The 23,081-nt window shown below is 40.2% G+C and overlaps 1 protein-coding gene across 1 annotated transcript in view; it reads left to right on the forward strand.

Annotated features, from left to right (window-relative positions):
• The window catches only part of LOC103723089 (N-acetyl-D-glucosamine kinase-like), a 46,801-nt gene extending 43,585 nt beyond the window's left edge, over nucleotides 1-3,216 (forward strand). The window contains exons 4-7 of the mRNA XM_008813897.3: nucleotides 569-697; nucleotides 1,591-1,760; nucleotides 1,850-1,980; nucleotides 2,852-3,216. Coding sequence (XP_008812119.1) covers nucleotides 569-697; nucleotides 1,591-1,760; nucleotides 1,850-1,980; nucleotides 2,852-2,929 — 508 coding nt within the window. The 3' untranslated portion in view covers nucleotides 2,930-3,216. The remainder of the gene's footprint in view (nucleotides 1-568; nucleotides 698-1,590; nucleotides 1,761-1,849; nucleotides 1,981-2,851) is intronic.
• The last annotated feature ends 19,865 nt before the right edge of the window (nucleotides 3,217-23,081 follow it).

Raw genomic sequence — 23,081 nt, forward strand, 5'->3', positions numbered from 1 at the left:
ACCAAAACAATAGTCCTCTCCATGTGGGTATCTAAGTCTGTAGCTGTAATTCTAAAAAATTCAGGGAAAATCATGAGGAGAGAGGGGAAAGTATTGGGGAAAAAAGAATTTTTGTGAAAGGGAAGGATGATTGACAAGGAAGGTACCTAGGGGAAGGGAGAGGATTTTGTTCATTGCTTTGTCTTAACTAGCTCATGCAGAAAGCCAGTAGCTTTCTGAAATTAAATTTGAATATGATTTGTGCATATTTAGATGCTACAGTCTGATCTTTATATGACTTAGTACATATGAATAAATGCACAAACATATCTACTTGTCATATTCTAGTTGTCAAGTTTTCAGGTGTACATGCATGCATTAACTAGCTTACACATGCAAGTGCCAGATTGCCTTTGTTGTTGAACGATGTCTTCTCTTTTCTTTGGATGATTAGTATTACGGATGTAGAATGTCAAGTGTGAATCATGTTTCCCTTTTAGATTTATTTGTTTTTTTCTTATAAATACCCTCTTTCATGTTTTTTTAGTTGCAAAGAAAATGTAGGTGACTAGATGTGTACTTCATGCAGTGGGTATGGAATTGCTGCGCAGGCGTTGACTGCAGTGATCAGGGCACATGATGGTCGTGGACCCCAAACAAAACTAACAAAAAACATTCTTGACATACTTGGTCTTTCTTCACCAGATGAACTAATTGGGTACTTCCTTAACTTTGCATCCCTCAACGTAATAGATGCATGGAATCAGGCTCTTGCAGATTGATTAGTTGGAACATAAAATTTTACAATTCCATGAAACACTGTTTATTACTTTATCAGGTTTTCTTTTGCATGCTGAATTGAATCCTATGGCTAATAAACTAATATCCATTTTTTTTTTAAATTCATAATAGAAAAGGATCCTTGCGCAAAGATTCAGATACTTGTGCGTCAAGTTATCTGATGGACCGTGCAGAATTTATTTGCAGGTCTTTAGGTGGTTGACAGCTGCTTCTCTGGCTACCAGTTATAGAAGGATAATGTTACTTGGTCTGTCTGGATCAAGGTTCACTGTACCAGTGCATACCGCACCATACCGGGCATACCATACCGTATAAGACTGAACTGAGACTCGGTGCAGGAAGTGTACTGAGTCCTGGTACATCAAACCGACTATTGTACCAGGCATACCGACACTATACCACCATGGTATTGGTACAAGATCCAGTATCAAGATTTCGAACCTTGGTTTGGATTGTTTGTTTTACCCCTCAACTTAATTTCTCATAGTGGTTTATCGTGGAAATGTTTATGAGTATTGTTGATCTTAAAATTCATTTCAAAAGCATGCTAAATATTTCCTTATTTCACTGGTCTTTCTGCTGCATTTCTACAAATTTCTCTGAGTCCAGATTCTGTTGTATCTTTGGACATAAAATGCACATGAATACAAATGAGAATATAAGTTCTTGTTCAAATAAGGCTTTGTTTTTATGATTAGCAACTGCATGGCATGCTGCAGATGTTTTTCAGTTGATCAGTTTCATGGGTGCAGTAAACTAGAATGTCAAGCCCAGAAACAAGCATTTACTTTTTATTTTTATGCGGCATAGGTGGACCTATGCTGATCCCTCTTGGGCTCGTATTGCTGCACTAGTTCCAGTAGTGGTATCTTCAGCTGAAGAAGGTGACGAAGTTGCAAACAGAATATTATATGATTCAGTCCAAGAGTTGGCTGATAGTGTCATAGCTGTTGTCCGAAGACTTAGATTGTGTGGCAAAGGTGCAGGAAACCATGATGATCCACATAGGTTTTACTCATTTGGGTTGCTTACAGGTGTTGAGATTTTAATTGGTGCTTTTTAGTTGCAGATGGAAAGGATCCATTCCCACTTGTTATGGTTGGAGGTGTTCTTGAAGCGAACAAGAAATGGGATATAGGGAAAGAAGTCATAAATTGCATCTCCAAGGTTTACGCTGGTGCTCATCCTATTCAACCTAAGGTGTGTAGACCTCCAATCTATAATCATTTAGTGGTAGAAATGGCGCCTCTTAATGGTGTCTGGCTTTGAGAAATTTGTTTTTTCCATAATTTTTTCAATTTCTGATATTGTTTTTCACCATGGGTCAGATATATCAGCATAAATGAACCTTACCCCATACAATTTCTATTTCCCATATTGGTTGTGGTTTTGGATGTTGTAGAAATGGACCGTATAATTATTACAACTGAAAACCATGGAATTTGACATGATTACTATAAATTTTGGCGAACATGGTATTAACTTTAAGCAATAAAGACTAGGTGGAGTTCTAGTAGACAAAAATCTTGTCACAATTGTTTATATCTGTAGAAACTAAGTCAACACTTTATTCCTCTTTTTGTGTATTTCAATGAATTTATCAGCTTTTTCCATGGTCTGGCTACTCAAGTAACACAATAACCATTCAGCCACATTATCTATTTCTAGCAATTTATTACATTAATACTTCCTATTCCTTAAATTAAAATATGTGATAGATCCCTTTCTATGTAAAATTCATGTTGACATGCTTTTGAACACCATCTGTCTGATGCCAAGATTATTGTCTAAAGCAGAAGTAGCTGAATTGTTCACATCATTGGTTGCGTAGAATCTCTTGTTCCATATGGAGTTACAATTTCTATAACATGAACCAGATGACATAAGTCCTAGTTCTAATAAAAGAGCTTGTTTGGATGAAGTATGGGCTTATGAATCTTCTTCTCAGTCTTCCCTAATTCCCAATTTTTACAGATGTTGTCATGATACTATCATGCAATCGCTGACAATGTGAACCTTAAGTTATTTTCCTTCTCTCTTTTCAATTCGAGCACGTAACTCTCAATTGCAGGTGGAACCAGCTGTCGGGGCAGCGTTGCTAGCTTGGAATCATTACAGTAAAGAATTTACGGGTGATCACGGCAGTTGACCTGACTAAAGTTATCCAACTTCTGAAGAAAGTGTCTACCGTACAGTAACACATTTACAGATAGGAGATTAACATGAAAGCTGAAAAAAGGGAAAATTGCTCTGCTGTCAGTAGCACCTCCATTGGCATTAAAACTTTGGGCAGTTGTTTGACCTGATTACTGAATTTTATACCCAGTGCATGCAAATTCCATCTTTTTCCTTCTGTCAATTCTTGGCTCGTAGCATACAATGTAAATGGAAGAGAAGTGAATAGAAATGTCATTTGGTTCTCGATTTTTTCTTTTTGTCGTTTGGTCAGCCTTCATACTGTTTGCATCTAGAATGCAACCCTTCATTTTATTATCGGTTATTTTTAGTATTTGTTAACTAGAGCGAAATATAAGCAATGTTCCAAATGCAGATTATTTGTGTGGCTAATCATGATTGCGACAAAAACCCATCTGCACTACACCACTGCTTATTTTCCCTTATATTCTGTACGATTCTTTTATGGTAGACAACTAATCCTTTTTTTTTTTTTTTTTTTTTTGGGGGGGGGGGTGGGGTTACAAGAGAGGGCTAACTGCTAAAGCTTAGAAGATACAAAGGTTTGTAGCTAATTCAGAATACATACCAGCTGACATTCCAAACATATTCACATTCAACATAGAACCCAACCTGCAATGTTGTAAGAGAAACATCTTGAGCATCGCAACAGCAAGTAAACTGGAACAGAACATCAGCAAAACCTGTATAATATCCTGCAGAATGCAGTGCATTAGCTGAAATCACCTGCACCAGATGGTGGTGGTCCCGTACAAGGAACTTGCCCATCTCCAAGCCTCTTTTTGAGAAGTGATTAGTGAAACATTCGGTGAACCTTAAAGGTTTCTGGTAACGTGAGCCGATAGGCTACTGGCCCTATGCGCTCGGTGATACGATAGGGTCCGAAATACTTCTGAGTGAGCTTTTGGTAAGCTCGGCTATGATGTCGATAAGGAGGTAGTTTTAGAAACACCCATTCTCCTTTTGCAAGTGTAACCACCCTCCTCTTCTTGTCCGCCTGTTGTTTCATGTGGCATTGCGTCTTCTCCAAGTTACTTTTCAACTCTCTCATCAACTGGCCACGATGGGTCAAGTTTCTATCGACCTCATCGACAGCTGAAACTCCTTCCATGTACTGCATGATCGAGGGTGGTGCTCTCCTATATAACGCCAAAAAGGGCGTCATCTCAGCGGCGGAGTGAAAGGCGGTGCTATACCAATACTCTGCCAAAGCCAGGTTTTGCTCCCATGTCTTTGGAAATTGACTACACAGACATCTTAGGTACTACTCCACGCATTTGTTAACGACTTCAGTTTGGTCGTCGGATTGTGGGTGATATGCTGAACTCATGTTGAGCGTGGCTTCTTGAAGTTTGAAGAACTCATGCTAGAAGGTACTCACAAACACAGGGTCCCAGTCACTAACGACTGACCTTGGCATCCCATGCAAGTGGGCCACTGGACTTACAAAAAGTTCCGCCACTTCTTTTGCAGTATACGGGTGAGAGAGAGCCAAAAAATGTGAGTATTTGGCAAGTTGATCGATGACGACCAATACCACATTTTTTCCTTTGGACAACGGTAACCCTTCGATAAAGTCAAGGGAAATGTCCTCCCACACTTGAGTAGGCACCGGAAGCGGTTGTAGTAGCCCAGCCGGGGCTTGAGCTTTGTACTTATGTTGCTGACAAACCATACATTCTGCCACAAATCTCTGTATATCCTTCTTCATCGATTCCCAACGAAAGGCTTGGGAAACTCGTTTGTAGGTTCTTAGTGCACCCGAATGCCCGCCTATTTTTGTGTTATGGAACTCTCCCATCAACTTTGTACAAAGTGGTGACCTCGGTGGAATTAGGACCTTGTCTTTGTAGTACAAGATTCCTTTCTTGAGGTGATAGTTCTTCATGCCATTGGGTGTGGCTTCTAATTGTTGGATCTTGTGTCACAAATAAGGGTCTTCACTGTTGGCAATCCAAATTTCACCCCAAATGTCAAATACTAGGTGACTAAGGGCATTGAGCATGGCTGCTTTGGGTAGGTGAGACAAAGCATCCGCTGTGGTGTTTTCCTTCCCGGGCTTGTAGATAATCTCGTACTCATACCCCAAGAGTTTAGCCACCCACTTTTGCTACTCCGATGTACTCACTCGTTGCTCCAAAATGTGCCACAAACTCTTTTGATTAGTGCATATTTGGAACTTCCTTCCCAACAGATCCGTATCGCCTCCATGATTTCCAACATCTCTTTGGCGTAAGTGGACCACCCCTTCTTAGTCGAGCCTAGCGCCTTGCTCATGTGAGCTATAGGCTTCCCATTTTGAGATAGTACAACTCTAATTTCTTTGCCTGATACATCAGTTTCGATCACAAATATTTTCAAAAAGTTTGGAATGGCAAGCACGGAGGCTGTCTAATGCATCATTGCTTGCTTTAGAAGGTGGAAGGCTTGCTCGGCCTGAGAACTCCACTGGAACTATCTTTTCTTCAGCAACACTGTCAATGGTGCGACAATGATTCCGTAGTCCTTGACGAACTTTCGATAATATCACGTGAGCCAAAGAAAACTCCGTAGTTCTGTCATGGTAGTGGCACGTTGCCATTCCTGTATAGCTTTTATTTTTGTGGCATCTACCTGCACTCCATTAGCTGAAACAATGTGGGCAAGATACTCGACTTGTTGCCCAAGCAAGCATTTGGATGGTTTCAAGTAAAATTGGTGATCAGCAAGAATCTTGAGTGTAATGTCAAGATGAGACAAATGAAGCTGCCATGTGGTACCATACACCAAAATATCATTGAAAAATACCAAAATAAATTTACGCAAATACCTTCTGAAGATGGAATTCATGGCGGCCTGGAATGTCGATGGGGCATTGCACAACCCGAAGGGCATGACAAGGTACTCAAAGTGGCCGTTATGTGTGCAAAAGGTTGTCTTATGGATATCTTCAGGGTGGACTTGGATTTGGTGATAACCCGTCCTAAGGTCAAGCTTGATAAAATAGCGTTCTCCATGTAGTTCATTGAGCATATCATTGACAATTGGAATAGGGAACCTATCTTTGAGGGCGACAGCATTGAGTGCTCGATAATCCGTGCAAAACCTCTAGGTATCATCTTTCTTCTTCACTAGCAAAATTGAGGAGGAAAAGGGACTCTAGCTCTCCTTGATAATCCCACTTTGTAGCATGTTAGCTACCTGGCGCTCAATCTAATTCTTTTAGTAATAAGCATACCGATACAGTCATACATTGATAGCCAAAGTTCCTTCTTGTAAAGAAATCCGTTGGACAAATGCTAGCTCCGGTGGTAGCCCTTGAGGTTCCTCAAAAAGATTGGAGTAGTTTCCCATCAACTTTCGTAGGTCCGTGGGTAGCTCTCTCGTCTCGGCCAAGGGCAGGTGTTTGACCAAGTCTTTGAAAAATACAACAAATAATTGAATTCTCTCTTTTATCTCTCGCAACATTTTCCATGGATTTGGAATTTGGGCAAGTTGTGTTGGTTGCCCAGAGAGCTCACACTCTTAGCCATTCCACTTGAACTTCATCGTCAGCTGCTTCCAATCGCAAAACATTGGACCAAGCATCTCCAGCCATTGGATGCCGAGAACAGCATCCAACCCACACTAACGATAGCGTATAAAAGGTCACCAGAAACTTCTTTTCTTGTAGCTCAACCTCCACAGATCGAAACATTTCTTGGCATTGGAAGGTTTCTCCATTTGCGACTCGGACCCCAAATTTCATCGTGGCATCTACAAGCAGCTAAAGCAGCTTGGCAATGCGATTGCTCATAAAGTTATGTGTTGACCCACTGTCAATAAGGACTGTCAGCAGTTGTCCTTGGATGTGAGCCATCACCCACATTATTTTTGGTATGTTCCATCTCGATAGTGCATGTAGCGAGTTCACCGGGTGTGCGTCGTCTTCAAACTTGTCTTCACCGTAATGCTCGAGCTCGCCACCACTGGATCGTTCCATCTCCTCCACTCGATCCACTTCTATCAAGTAGACTTGAGGGGTCTCGCGTCGGTGCCTCGGGGTGAACCGCTCATTGCATTTGAAGCAAAGTCCTCTCTTCCGATGCTGTTGCATTTTCTCCTAGGTGATGTGTCGGATTGGTGTTGGAGTAGGGAGTCGCAGTACATTTGTTGGCATGGTTGGGGCTATTGGGGCACTAGTAATACGAGGCCCGATGCTATGTGAGGCATTCCACTTCTGCTCCAACCTTTCCTCCCTAATGCGAGCAATCGTGATTGCTTCCCGCAGAGAATGGGGTTGCCTCATGCGCACCACTTTCGCTATCTCTTCCTTGAGTCCTTCAATGAATATGCCGATGAGCGCTTCCTGTGGCTAGCCTCAGACTCAGTTGGCAAGTTTTTCGAATTCTTGCTGATATTCCCTCATTGACCCTTTCTGTTGAATACGCGATAATCTCTCGTGAAATTCATGTACTTGTTGGGCCCAAATTGAGCCAGTAACTTCCACTCAAACACCCTCCAGGTGATCACCAATCTCTCATCTCTGTATGCCCGTCGTAACCACTTCCACCAGTGGTTCGCTTCCTCATCCAAGTAAAATGAGGTTGTGGATACCCATTAGTTAGCTGGGGTGCCTTGACTCGGTGAACCGTAGAAAATCCAATCTCAGATGACATTCGTCCCCGACGTAATCTTCCATTCGCCCATGACCTTCATCCCACGAAGATAGAGGAGGCAAAGTTGGCGGCTCAGGCGGTGGTGGTTGCTGAACTGAGGTCAAAAGGTTGCAAATAACCTCCAAGACTTCAGTGAAGCACCCCTCCACTCGCGTTTCCAAGCCACGTAACCCCTTCTGCATGGCGCCCATCTCTGCTTATAGATGCTCCATCCTCTCTTTGTTTGACATAGCCTGGCTCTGATACCAGATGGTAGGTCCCAACCAGAGCAAAGAAAAGTCGAACTAGAAAGAAACTTACTTTATTATAATGCTTTACTTTGGGTGAGAGCAGGTACAATACACCAAGAAACAACAACTCAAACTCCTGCCTTTCCGTCCCAGACCCCTAGGCTATTATTTATACTAATAAAGCATAACAAACAAATGAAACTTTGGGCCTATGGTGAAACAATTGGTTCAGAACCTACCAATAGGTGTATATGGGTTGGCCGAGCCACACTCGGGCCCATATGCGATCAATTGGGTTCTAGTGCTTACTAAAGATTTAAGTGTAATTCTTCGAATTTGAGGTAGAGGCTACAAATTTGTATAAAATAGTGGGAGGACCTTTAGACTAAAGTCCAAGTCTTTAGTGTTTAGTCAATTCATACACTAATAAGCCGATTTTCTTTTATGCAGAAATGGCCACTAACCGATCGCTATTGGATAGTGATAAGCTGATAAGACCCAATTTTAATAGCTGGCTTAGAAAGCTGAAAACTCAGCATAGTCAGACCAAAAAGATTAAGGCTGACCAGAGTCAGACAGAATGCTTCTATTGTAAGAAGTAGGGGCATTGGAAGAGGAATTGTCCTCAGTACCTTGCCTCACTTGATCCGAACAGGCCAAGCAAGAGAAAAGGGCAATCAGTTGCTGATCAAGGTATTTATATGATAACACCTTGTAATTTCTCTATATGTGATAATTCGACCTGAGTATTAAATACTGGAAGTCCGTTTAATATATGCAATTCGTTGCAAGGACTTCAGGTCAATGAGAGATTTGAAAACAGCGAGAGATTCCTGAATGTTGGAGATGGAAGATCTGTTCTAGTTCTAGCTTTAGAAAATCTCAAACTTGTTTTCAATGCTCATGTAGTTGTCTTGAGTGATTGTCACTATTGTCCTATGTTCTTATTGAATGTAATTTCCGTAGGCCTCTTGGCCATGAACAGTTATGAAATTTCAATAAAGAAATGTTCTTGTGATATCATTATGAATGGTGTTACCGTAATGAATGGACGATTGAGCAATGGCATCTACTTGTTATCACAACCTGTTAATGTAATGTACACGTCAAGAAAGCGCCCTAGAATAGATAATGTCATGGATGTTTACCTTTGGCATTATAGGCTAGGTCATATTAACAAGAACAGGATGAACAGGTTAAGTAAAGAGGGAATTCTCAATGTTAATGATTGTGAATCATGGACAACCTGCGAGTCATGTCTTCTTGGTAAGATGACCAAATCACCTTTTACCAAAAAAGGTGAACGAGCTAGTGACTTATTGACCCTTGTACATTCTGATGTATGAGGGCCAATGAGTACAAATGCTAGAGGTGGGTATTCATATTTCATTACGTTTACAGACGACCTTTCTAGGTATGGTTATGTCTATTTAATGAGACATAAATCTGAATCATTTGAAATGTTCAAATTATATCGTAATGAAGTAGAAAAACAAACTGGCAAGAGTATTAAAACTCTTCGGTCAGACTGAGGAGAAGAATATCTCTCCAGTGAGTTTCTAACATATCTAGGAGAGAATGTGATTCTTTTCCAATGGACTACTTCTGGTACACCGCAGTATAACGGAGTATCAGAAAGGAGAAATCGAACCCTGTTAGACATAGTTCGATCCATGATGGGGTTTGCAAGTTTGCCCATATCCTTTTGGGGATATGCGCTTGAGTCAGCCTGTTATATACTTAATAAGGTTCCAAGTAAATCTGTGAATAAAACACCACATGAGATGTGGACGAGACGAAAACCGGTACTTTCTCACCTTAGGGTTTGGGGGTGTCCGGCTTATGTCAAACGTTTGAAAACAGACAAACTTGAAGCCAGGTCTGACAAATGTTTCTTTGTCGGTTACCCTAAAGAAACTAAAGGATATTATTTCTACCTTGCTGAAGAACAAAAGTTGTTCGTAAGCAATAGAGTTATTTTCTTGGAGAAGGAATTCCTTGGAGAAGGAAGTAGTAGCTCTAATGTTGAACTTAAGAAAATTCAACATGTAGAAGACCCAACACCATCCACTGAACCAGTTGAGTCTGAGTTGATTAGATCAAATCCAGAACCCACTTTGGATGTACCATTAAGACGATCAGATAGAGTACCACGTCAACCGAACAGATACTACGGTTTCTTGGTTCGGGACGGGGATCCTGTCGAACTAGATGAAAACGATGAGGATCCGATCACTTACATGGATGCAATGCAAAGAAAAGACTGATAAATGGCTTGGAGCCATGCAATCCGAAATAGAATCCATGAAGGTCAATGATGTATGGACATTAGTTGACCCACCTGAAGGGATTAAACCTATAGGGTGCAAATGGATTTTCAAAAGAAAACATGGTGCAGACGGAAAGGTGGAAACCTACAAAGTCCGTCTGGTTGCCAAGGGTTATCGTCAACGTTATGGTATAGACTATGACGAGACGTTTTCTCATGTAGCAATGCTCAAGTCCATTTGGATTGTGCTTGCGATAGCAGCACATTTAGACTATGAGATCTGGCAGATGGATGTTAAAACCGCTTTTCTAAATGGAGATTTAGAAAAGGAGGTGTATATGATCCAACCTGAAGGTTTTACATCTGAAGATGAGTCTAAAGTGTGCAAGCTGGACCGAGAAGTGTTCATTTATGGGTTACCACAAAATATCCACTGGAATTATTTTTACGTTCCCAGTGAGCACAAGGTAATTGTCAGTAGAAATGTTACTTTTCTGGAAGAAGCGTATAGCCTAAACGAAGGCAGAAGCGAGATTGTTCTTGATGAGCAATCACCTGAACCCGTAAAAGAAGTAAATGAGAACAATAAGGAACAAATAGTCATCACTGATTATCCTAAATTGTTCAGAGATCAAGAGCCTAGACAGAGTGAGAGAGTAATTAGACCTCCGATGAGATACTCAATGTTAAATGAGAGTTTACAATTGGAATCGGAGGATTTGGATAATGATCCGTATACTTACTCTGAGGTAATGAGCGATAAAGATGTTGCACGCTGGAAAGTGGCAATGGAATCTGAGATGGACTCTATGTATTCCAATGAGATTTGGACATTGGTAGACCGACCAGAAGGCATTAAGCTTATAGGTTGTAAATGTCTACAAAAGGAAAAGAGGACCTAGTGGAAAGGTAGAGACCTTTAAGACTAGACTAGTGGCAAAGAGTTATACTCAGAAGTTTGGTATAGACTATGAGGAAACTGTCGGTTTACCCTCACACGCGTTGCGACGATCGCAGCGGAAAGACGCGCGCGGGGTCGTTCATCTCATGAACGTCCAGAGGAACGTAGATTTCAAAAAAAATCTGAGTTCTCTAACTCAGAAGATCATGAAATCTGAAGGAAAGGATTAAAATTAATTACTTGATTAATTTTCAGATCTACAATTAAAATTATAAAGATCAAATCTTTACCTTTGAGCGGGTAGATCTTCACCGCTATTTGATGATCGTGGAAATCAGGTTCGCTTGAAGCCGCACAAGTGTCCGGCCTCTACGGGTATCCACATGAAGATCTGGATTGATCGAGGTTGCGATCTCACCGGGGTGCTAGCTCCCTTGCAGAGATCCCTTTTGATGGTTGGAACTTCTCTAAGCAATCAACTCTTGATTGTTTCCAAGAGGAGAAAGAAGGAGAAGGAAGAAACGCTTTCTTTTCTTTTCTTTACCATGGAAGAAGAAGGAGGAAGAGAGAAACACCTTTCTCTCTTTGTTTTCTTCCATGCATCTGATGAAGAGGAGGAAGAATCAAAAATCCTTGCTGCTCCTCTTTTGCCTTGCGGATGGAAGAAGGAAGAGAGGGAGAGATGGAGGCCGCTCGCCTAAAAAGAACCACCAAGAATCATCCCAAGGGGGGCTGCCCCCCTTTTTATTCTTTTTCTTTGAAGCCCTAGGCGTGGACTCCTCCTAGAAGTTAGGAGGAGCCGCACCATAGATTGGCCAAAACGGGTCTCGCGTCCCGGGCATCCGGGACGCGAGTCCCGTCCATCAGGGTCGCGCATCCCGGCCATCCGGGATGCGGATCCCGGGAGCATCCGAGGAAGGGAGGGGGAAGAGCCCCTCCCTTCTAATCCTAATCAAATTAGGATTTAGGTGGTCCTTGGTTCATTGAATCCTAATCTAAGTAGGACCCAATTAGTCTCCCTATTTGATTCACATGAATCCTAATCTAATTAGGAGTCATCTTTATCTATTGGACCAAAATTAATTAGGACTCTAGGAATCCTAATCCAATTAGGACTCATATAATTTTAGTCCTAATCCAATTAGGACTTTTAGGAATCCTAGTCCAAGTAGGACTCAAATAATTTGAAGTCCTAATCTAATTAGAACTCTAGGAGTCCTACTTCAAGTAGGACTCTTGAACCTTATCAAATAAGATCGAGTTCAATTAATTAAGTCCAATTGATTCAATCAAATTGCAATCCAATTGCAATTAATTCCTTCTTCAACTCACTAACTCTTAGTGGGTTAAACCAATTATCAATCAAATTGACAATTACAAACTATTGTGATTCCAAATCACAATCCAACCATTAGATCAATCAGATCCTCTATTGTGTGTGACCCCATAGGTTCTATTCTGTCTGGTAGTGAGATATATTGTGATCCCTATCATAATATCATTGAAACTCCTTTCAATGGGTTGGAACAATTCCAACTCTTCTCATTCGGATTCACTGATCATCAAGTGAATGCCTTTGAGTCTCACAATCCACCAGTGACACCTAGCAGCATGTAGTGGCAACCCAGCAGAATGGAATAGATGAACCTCTAGGTGCAGTTAGCGTATGATACAGTCCCTCTATCGTAGATCCCGACAGGATGGAGGTCATGGATAACTCGTCAAACCCCATCATCTGTCATATGTAAAATTTATTCGACTCCAGTTCGAGATTGGAAAACTCTTTTTCCAAAAACTACCTTGGCCAAGGATTTACGAACTTAGTCTCATAAATCACATAGGATCTCTCCTAATCTATCAAGGTCGATAGATTCCATCTAGATGCACCCCTACTCCTACAATGAACCTACTGCAGTCAATCTGCACCACAAGGACCCAAATGGATAGGGCCCATGTTTATGTACTCGTCAAACTACAGCAACCTCACTGTGAATAGCCGAGGCATCGCAGGTCAAAGGACCAGTCATACAACTGCAGCATTAAGTAAGTCACTGACGAGTGGATAGACATCCAAGTGACTACTTGCTTTGGTCACGCTCAGTACCCTTGTTCTCTAACAAGCACTTGCACAATCACTCTAGTGTCGCCACACTGTGGACTCAAGACTCATCCAGCTGACTAAGTGATCTGTGCACTAATCTCAGCGGATCGATCGCCGTCCCTCGTGATGGATCCATCGATTAGGAGCAATTCAGAAATTAATCATCAATGACACATGCCTCAAATTTTTAACTCTTGAGAATATGTGTCATCATCTTATTAATTTCTTGGACGATTCATAGACACATAAGAACATGAATGAAAAGAATGCCCATCCTAATAAATTCATTATTAGGTCAAGTATAAATTTATGTCCCAGAACAGAATAATGTGTCAGCCAAATTGGCTTCTAGGGCATACTTCTAACAATCTCCCACTTGCACTAAAGCCAATCAGCCATAAATCTAAGCCCCATCTTCTCAAGATGTGCTTCAATTTTCTGCTGACTTAGCTGCTTAGTGAATGGGTCCACCACATTTTCTTGGGGTCTACTTTCTGTACCTTTACTTATTTATTTTCGAGGTAGTCGCATATTAGGTTAAATCGCCGCTCTATGTGCTTAGACTTCTGGTGAGACCTTGGCTCCTTAGCAAGTGCTATGGTGCCATTGTTATCGCAGTATAGTGTTATGGCATCTAATGACATTACACCTAATTCTTCAATAGAATTCTTGATCCAGAAGGTTTCCACTGCACCCTTAGAGGCGGCGATATATTTAGTTTTCAAGGTAGAATCTGTAATGATCGGTTGTTTAGAACTCTTCTAAATTAGCGAACCACCATTGCACATATCTGATGTAGACTTTCTATCATCAATATGTGTGTATCCTTCTACCTTTAACTCTGATCTTCTCCTAAAAACCAAGAATATGTCCTCAGTTCTTTTCAAGTACTTAAGACTATTCTTCACAGCTATCCAGTGCTCGTGGCCTGAATTTGACTGATATATGCTCGTGACACTCACAGCATGTGCTATATCAAGTCGTGTACATAGTATGGTATACATAAGGCTCCCTTTAGCCGAAGCATAAGAGATCTTGCTCATCCGCTGAATCTCTTCAGATGTGTTGGGGCACATCTTCTTGGAGAGATTTATCCCATACCTAAAGGGTAATAATCTCCTTTTAGAGGTTTCCATGCCGAACCTCTTCAGCACTTCCTTTATGTACATATTCTGTGATAGGACAAGCATCCTCTTAGATTTATCTCTATAGACCTTAATTTCCAAAATATAGGATGCTTTCCTAAGGTCTTTCATGGAGAATTTCTTAGACAACCATACCTTGACCTTAGTTAGCATGGGAATATCATTTCCAACAAGAAGGATATCATTCGCGTACAATACGAGAAATACAATAGCCCTCCCACTAACTTTCTTATAAACACATGGTTCCTCTTCGTCCTTGATGAAATCAAACGATTTGATTACATCGTTGAAACGAGTTTTCCAACTCTGAAATGCTTGCTTTAGTCCATAGATGGACATTTGCAGTTTACTGACCTTGTGATCACCATCACAATATCATGATATGCTGCAACAGCGAGCAATATTCGAATGGACTTCAATATGGCTACAGGTGAAAAGGTATCCTGATAGTCAATGCTTTCGTACTGACTATAACCTTTCGCCACTAGCCTTGCCTTATAGGTCTCTACCTTGCCATCCGAACTTAATTTCCTCTTTTAGATCCATTTACACCAAATATGTACTATACCTTCTGGTGGATCTACTAACGTCCAGACTTGGTTGGAATGCATGGAGTCCATCTCTGACTTCTTTGATTCCAGCCATCTCTCGGAATCGATGTCTAACATCGTCTCGTTGTAAGTATTGGGATCTGTACCTTGATCCCTATCTTTCATGAGGAACATTTTCTCTACATCCTCTGTAAGCATACCTAAGTACCTTTTAGGAGGACGGGAGATCATATTAGATTTACAAGGTGGAGGAGGTACTACATGTACTGGCTCAATACGAATAGGTTCTATAGGCACAATGACTTGTTGCTCTTCAGAGACTTTCTCTTCGAGCTCAATTTTTCTCCCACTGCCTCTATCAAGGATAAACTATTTTTCAATGTAGATTGCATGTCGGCTCACAAACACTTTGTGATCCATTGGGACGGAAAAATCGTATCCTAATGACTCTTTAGGATATCCAATAAAACGAGTATTAATTGTCTTATCCTCTAACTTGTCCGCCTGTTGTCGCTTGATGTGGGCCGGACATCCCCAAATCTTGAGATAACTAAGACTTGGCTTCTTACCATGTCATATCTCATATGGTATGGTAGGAACAGATTTAGAGAAAACTCTATTCAATAAGTAAATAGCTGAAAATAGGGTATCTCTCTAAAGAAACAAGGGTAAATCAGTGAAGCTCATCATGGACCTGACCATATCCAATAGGGTCTGATTCCCCCTCTCAGACACCCCGTTGAGCTGAGATGTACCAGGAGGGGTCCATTGTGAAACTATACCATTCTTCTTGAGATAATCTTGGAACTCTCCACTAAGGTGTTTACCTTCTCGATCCGATCGAAGAACCTTAATGAGTTTTCCTATTTGTTTTTCTACTTCATATCCGAACTCTTTGAACTTTTCAAAAGCTTCAGATTTGTGTCTCATACACATATCAATACCGTGAGTAATCATCGGTAAATGAAGTAAACAATTATTTTTCCTAGCTTGCACATCGAATGGGCCACACACATCAGTGTGTACTAGGGTAAGTATTTCAGTGGACCTCTTCCCGTGTCCTACAAAGGGTAATTTGACCATCTTTCCTTGAAGGTAGAATTCACAAATCGGATATGACTTGGAAGTCAATGAGCCAAAAGCCCATGTTTCTCCAATTTGTTTATTCTGTCTTCTCCTATATGGCCAAGCCTGAGGAGCCACAAATACTTTAGATTTATCTCATCTCTAGATCTTTTGGATCCTATGGTACTCACTATTTGCTCAGATAATTTCACAGGTACATCCAAATGTAAGTGATAGAGACTGTTAATCATAAACCATGTGGAACCAATTTATTTCTCAAATAAATGGAACAATAGTCTTATAAAAATCTTTTTGTGCTAAACAAGATACAAAAATCAAATTTCTGCTAGCAGTAGGTAACAGTTCCTAAGTATTCTGAGCATATCTGACATACCTTCTTAAGGTGTGTCATCCTTTCTTGCTTTTTATGCTTTCCATGTATGTAGGACAGTTCCTCTTGCAATGGCCGTCCACAATGCAATGAAAACACTTTCCCTTGCAATCGACCCTTTTCTTGGAACTTTCTTACTTAGCCTTTTCTCGATTTTCTGCTTCTTCGCAGGCTTCTTCTTCTTCTTCCAGGTAGACTCTCTCTTGGAAGTAGAAGCCAACTCGACAGCGAAAACTATGCCCCTTGAACTCTTCAAGGTTTCTAAGGTAGTTACCAATTTATTTAACAATTCTGTTTTGGTGCATACAGTCTTGTTTATATGATAGTTTACTATAAACTGTTCATATGAAGCTGGAAGGGATTGCGGGATCAAATCCGTTTGCAATTCCTTGTGCATGGTCATGCCGAGCTTCTCAAGCTCCTCAAAATCCTTTATCATGGTCAAACTATGATTATGGACGAACTGCCCTTCGCGTATCTTGGCCTTGAAGAGCCTTTTAGACACTTCAAACCATGCTGCGTGACTCTGTTCACCCTACAACTCTTGCATGTGATTCAATATATCCCCGGCAGTCTTCATGTTCTCATGCTGGCATTAAAGTTCATTGGACATTGATGCCATTATATAACACCTAATTTTATTGTCATTGTTCGTCCACTTGTCATGCATCTTATGCTGATCAGTGATCAGACGGACTGGTAACGCAGAAAATTCATGGTCTAGCACACACCCTAATTTCACACAATTCAAAACTATTTTGAAATTGCAGAGCCAGTCTTTATAATTGGGTTTGGTCAAATGGTGGTTCTTTAGGATATGAGTTAAGAGTTTGGAAGCTGACTTTATAATTCTCAGAGAGTAAAGATTCTAGTTAGAATTTTGTACTTGAACTCTATTTGTTTTAAGGACATTTAAAACAAACACCTCCCACTATTTTCTCGAATCTCTTACACTCCTCCGGTAGAGAAACGAAAACCTGCGACTCTAGATTTCAAGTGGGGTGCTACGGTCCCACCAATTTACATGCCACCTCACCTAACAGTTATTGATGACACATAAATGATAAGTGTACAACTCTTTGTACAATGCTTCTCAAGCAAGTTGTAGCCTACTTGGTCTCCAAGTCATAAGAACCTCACCTAACAGTTATTGGTCCCGTTCCTTGGTTAAGTCAGACCCACCGTAATTCCCGCAGAAGTAAAGTCGTCATTGGGCCCTCACCTAACAGTTATTGGTACCCAACCCCACCTCTACCCCACAACATCTCATGCCAATAGAGAGGTCCAGTCCCCCGATGCAACTTGCCCACTGTATCCAGCCGAGACAAATCAACGCCGGAAAGACCTTAGCAACTCTACTACGGTGGAAAACCTTAAGACTTAATATTAGGTAATCTAGTCTTAGTGATTCCAACTTTGAGCTATTCATAGGAGGTAATCGATCAATTGGCCAGGTAAGCAGGTGGGAGGCTCCCCTTACTCAGAGAGTAAGGTCCTAATTAAGTAACCACCTTTAATGCTTTCCTAGACACCAATTAGATCAATTAATCAAATATGGCTAGCTCAATGCATCGTTCACTCTCGACTGATTGAGGAGGTTTTAGGTATCAAAGGATTTGCATTTAATGTAACAATCTATCCCAAACCAAATGTTATATAATTACATCTTATGTAAATGTCACATTGGTTCAAGTTTACATCCTATGTAAATATGAAACTCTTTCATATATTATGTGATTACATCTTATGTAAATGACATAATTGTTTCAGTTTACATCTTATGTAAATATCCTATTTTTAAGAATTTTATTTACATCTCATGCAAATAAATTTTGTTTAACTAATACATACATCTCATGCATACATTTTAAACACATCCTCAAACAGGGGTCGACTCATATATGCTTGGAGTCAACTCGAGTTAACCTTAAGTCGACTCGAGTTGACATCCTTTAATTATCATGAATCCATGATTTGATCATATCTTATTCATCTCATGCATATATAATTTTTCTTTTAAGCATAGGCATAAGCAGAAAAATATATTTTTATGATCATGAATCCATGATTGATTCTTATCACATGCATCTCATGCATATAATTTCAGATCTGATAATTTTAATTTTAATCATGCTACCAACTGAATCTCTGATTATACAAGACATGATTTTTAATTGTTTCAATCTCATTGTAATTTAAAATCAACATGCAACATCATAAGAATAAAAATCAGCATGCTGAAATTTCTGAAATCTGAAATTTCAGCACGCAGAAAATTTCAGCAAGCATGAATATTAAAATTCAGATCTAATAAAATCCTAATCAAGTCTATTAATGTTAATCTTAATCCTAAAAACCTGGCTCCGATACCACTGTCGGTTTACCCTCACACGCGTTGCGACGATCGCAGCGAAAAGACGCGCGCGGGGTCGTTCATCTCATGAACGTCCAGAGGAACGTAGATTTCAAAAAAAATCTGAGTTCTCTAACTCAGAAGATCATGAAATCTGAAGGAAAGGATTAAAATTAATTACTTGATTAATTTTCAGATCTACAATTAAAATTATAAAGAGCAAATCTTTACCTTTGAGCGGGTAGATCTTCACCGCTATTTGATGATCGTGGAAATCAGGTTCGCTTGAAGCCGCACAAGTGTCCGGCCTCTACGGGTATCCACATGAAGATCTGGATTGATCGAGGTTGCGATCTCACCGGGGTGCTAGCTCCCTTCCCTTTTGATGGTTGGAACTTCTCTAAGCAATCAACTCTTGATTGTTTCCAAGAGGAGAAAGAAGGAGAAGGAAGAAACGCTTTCTTTTCTTTTCTTTACCATGGAAGAAGAAGGAGGAAGAGAGAAACACCTTTCTCTCTTTGTTTTCTTCCATGCATCTGATGAAGAGGAGGAAGAATCAAAAATCCTTGCTGCTCCTCTTTTGCCTTGCGGATGGAAGAAGGAAGAGAGGGAGAGATGGAGGCCGCTCGCCTAAAAAGAACCACCAAGAATCATCCCAAGGGGGGCTGCCCCCCTTTTTATTCTTTTTCTTTGAAGCCCTAGGCGTGGACTCCTCCTAGAAGTTAGGAGGAGCCGCACCATAGATTGGCCAAAACGGGTCTCGCGTCCCGGGCATCCGGGACGCGAGTCCCGTCCATCAAGGTCGCGCATCCCGGCCATCCGGGATGCGGATCCCGGGAGCATCCGAGGAAGGGAGGGGGAAGAGCCCCTCCCTTCTAATCCTAATCAAATTAGGATTTAGGTGGTCCTTGGTTCATTGAATCCTAATCTAAGTAGGACCCAATTAGTCTCCCTATTTGATTCACATGAATCCTAATCTAATTAGGAGTCATCTTTATCTATTGGACCAAAATTAATTAGGACTCTAGGAATCCTAATCCAATTAGGACTCATATAATTTTAGTCCTAATCCAATTAGGACTTTTAGGAATCCTAGTCCAAGTAGGACTCTAATAATTTGAAGTCCTAATCCAATTAGAACTCTAGGAGTCCTACTTCAAGTAGGACTCTTGAACCTTATCAAATAAGATCGAGTTCAATTAATTAAGTCCAATTGATTCAATCAAATTGCAATCCAATTGCAATTAATTCCTTCTTCAACTCACTAACTCTTAGTGGGTTAAACCAATTATCAATCAAATTGACAATTACAAACTATTGTGATTCCAAATCACAATCCAACCATTAGATCAATCAGATCCTCTATTGTGTGTGACCCCATAGGTTCTATTCTGTCTGGTAGTGAGATATATTGTGATCCCTATCACAATATCATTGAAACTCCTTTCAATGGGTTGGAACAATTCCAACTCTTCTCATTCGGATTCACTGATCATCAAGTGAATGCCTTTGAGTCTCACAATCCACCAGTGACACCTAGCAGCATGTAGTGGCAACCCAGCAGAATGGAATAGATGAACCTCTAGGTGCAGTTAGCGTATGATACAGTCCCTCTATCGTAGATCCCGACAGGATGGAGGTCATGGATAACTCGTCAAACCCCATCATCTGTCATATGTAAAATTTATTCGACTCCAGTTCGAGATTGGAAAACTCTTTTTCCAAAAACTACCTTGGCCAAGGATTTACGAACTTAGTCTCATAAATCACATAGGATCTCTCCTAATCTATCAAGGTCGATAGATTCCATCTAGATGCACCCCTACTCCTACAATGAACCTACTGCAGTCAATCTGCACCACAAGGACCCAAATGGATAGGGCCCATGTTTATGTACTCGTCAAACTACAGCAACCTCACTGTGAATAGCCGAGGCATCGCAGGTCAAAGGACCAGTCATACAACTGCAGCATTAAGTAAGTCACTGACGAGTGGATAGACATCCAAGTGACTACTTGCTTTGGTCACGCTCAGTACCCTTGTTCTCTAACAAGCACTTGCACAATCACTCTAGTGTCGCCACACTGTGGACTCAAGACTCATCCAGCTGACTAAGTGATCTGTGCACTAATCTCAGCGGATCGATCATCGTCCCTCGTGATGGATCCATCGATTAGGAGCAATTCAGAAATTAATCATCAATGACACATGCCTCAAATTTTTAACTCTTGAGAATATGTGTCATCATCTTATTAATTCCTTGGACGATTCATGGACACATAAGAACATGAATGAAAAGAATGCCCATCCTAATAAATTCATTATTAGGTCAAGTATAAATTTATGTCCCAGAACAGAATAATGCGTCAGCCAAATTGGCTTCTAGGGCATACTTCTAACAGAAACATTCTCGCCAGTGGCCATGTTGAAGTCCATAAGAATTCTGTTGTATATAACTGCTTACTATGATTATGAGATATAGCAGATGGATGTTAAAACCGCATTTTTAAATGGGTACATCTAAGAGGAGATTTACATAGAACAGCCTGAGGGCTTCATTATTTCTGGAAATGAATCTAAGGTGTGCAAGTTGATCAAGTCCATCTATGGACTAAAACAAGCATCACGTCGCTGGAACATCTGATTTGATGAGTCAATCAAAGAGTTTGGTTTCTCACAAAATATGGATGAGCCTTGTGTTTACAAGAAGATTAGTGGGAGTACTGTTATGTTCCTAGTCCTCTATATAGATGATATTCTACTCACAGGGAATGACGTCGGAGCGATGTCATCTGTGAAAGTATGGTTGTCGAACCATTTTTCAATAAAATACCTCGGGGAAGCATCTTACATTCTTGGGATCAAATTGTTTAGAGACTGAAAGAAAAGACATTTAGGATTTTCACAGCTTAACTACATTGACAGGATACTGGTCAAATTCAATATGCAAGATGCCAAGAAAGGGTTCTTACCTGGAGGCATGGCATTTATCTCTCAAAGAAAATGAGTCCTAAGACTCAAGAGGAGAGAGATAAGATTAGGAGCTGTCCCTATGCCTCAGCAGTTGGGAGCCTCATGTATACAATGTTAGATATATGCCCTCATAAACCAAGTTTGTAAGACAATTTTAATAATTATTAAATTATTTATTTCTCCTTTTCACATATATGTTTATTTGTTTACTGGGTATTTTATTGTGACATAAGATGTTCGCATAGTATATATGTTGAGTAATATTGTAGAAAGACCACACCGATGATTAATGATTTATAGGCGTGGAGTGGTGGTCTTTCAGTTTCTTGTTAACTCATGTTGTTCTAGGCCGAGTTATATATTTTAGGCCTACACTCATTGTGCCGCTATATAAATAGGATGATAGCTTCGTCATTGAGGTAGAGACCTTAAGCAGACGAGTGGGTGACTGTAAGAGTACATGCATTGAACGAGATCCAAATATGAATACCATTTGAAAGTGATCACTGATATTGAGAAGAGTATTCAGCACAATTAGTTTATATGTCTTTTGACCTGAGAGGTCTATGCAAATATATTTGATGTGTTCTTATGCTTGACTGAGTCAATTGTTAATGGTCTTCTCCAGATCAAATATACAAACAAAGTTGGGTCTTGAGTGCATCAGATAGATTTATATAGATGCTCAATAAAGAATCCACTAGCCTCAATTTGAGGTAGTATTTTCATTATATTGTATTATTATTATAAGTCAAATATTTATTTGTAAAATTATTTTAGAAACAATTTTTGGGGTCCAACTGAATTACAGAATAAGAATTAAGAATCATATAAGCCAGAAATTTAATCAGTGATTTTTCCGATCCTATTGGCCTATATGGAAAATAGTGTTGTAGAAGGATAAATAAACAAAAATTGTAAGCAAAATGGATTTCACCAAAATTAATCTCATGTTCTCAGGGGTCAATTGCAAAGTGTTGATGGATATTTTTGCAATTTGTAGAAGCCCAAAATTTGGAATTAAAAGAATATATGGAGTTTTGTAAAAAATTATTTTTCAGTGATCCTACAACCGAGAATAGAGATCCCTAAGGATCCCACGGATATCATTGCCTAGGGTTTTATATGATGGCTATAAATAGCCAGGGTTGGCCATCAGAACTATATAAGAGAAGAAGTCACGCAAAATTTGCGAGAGCCACAAAAATCAGTGAGAGGCAGTGAGCGTGGATCTCTTGGGAGGCAATATGCTTGGATTGCTAGTGGTGAGATTTGTGTTTCTTTCGCTCAGTTCATTGTTTTGCAGAATTTTTCTCTTAATTTTCTTCCGCTGCAGGGAAAAGATCCTGGTTTTCTAGAAGACTCCTCCTTCACATAGAACAACCCATAACTCTCTTACAGAAGCATAAACAATAACATATGCTAAAGGAAAATAAGAAATAATTATCAAGTATAATTTTCTTCTCTGGGATAATGTTGTTGCTCCGGC

The sequence above is a fragment of the Phoenix dactylifera genome, chromosome 12 (genome assembly GCF_009389715.1).
Source record: "Phoenix dactylifera cultivar Barhee BC4 chromosome 12, palm_55x_up_171113_PBpolish2nd_filt_p, whole genome shotgun sequence".
In the NCBI taxonomy this organism is placed as follows: Eukaryota; Viridiplantae; Streptophyta; class Magnoliopsida; order Arecales; family Arecaceae; genus Phoenix; species Phoenix dactylifera.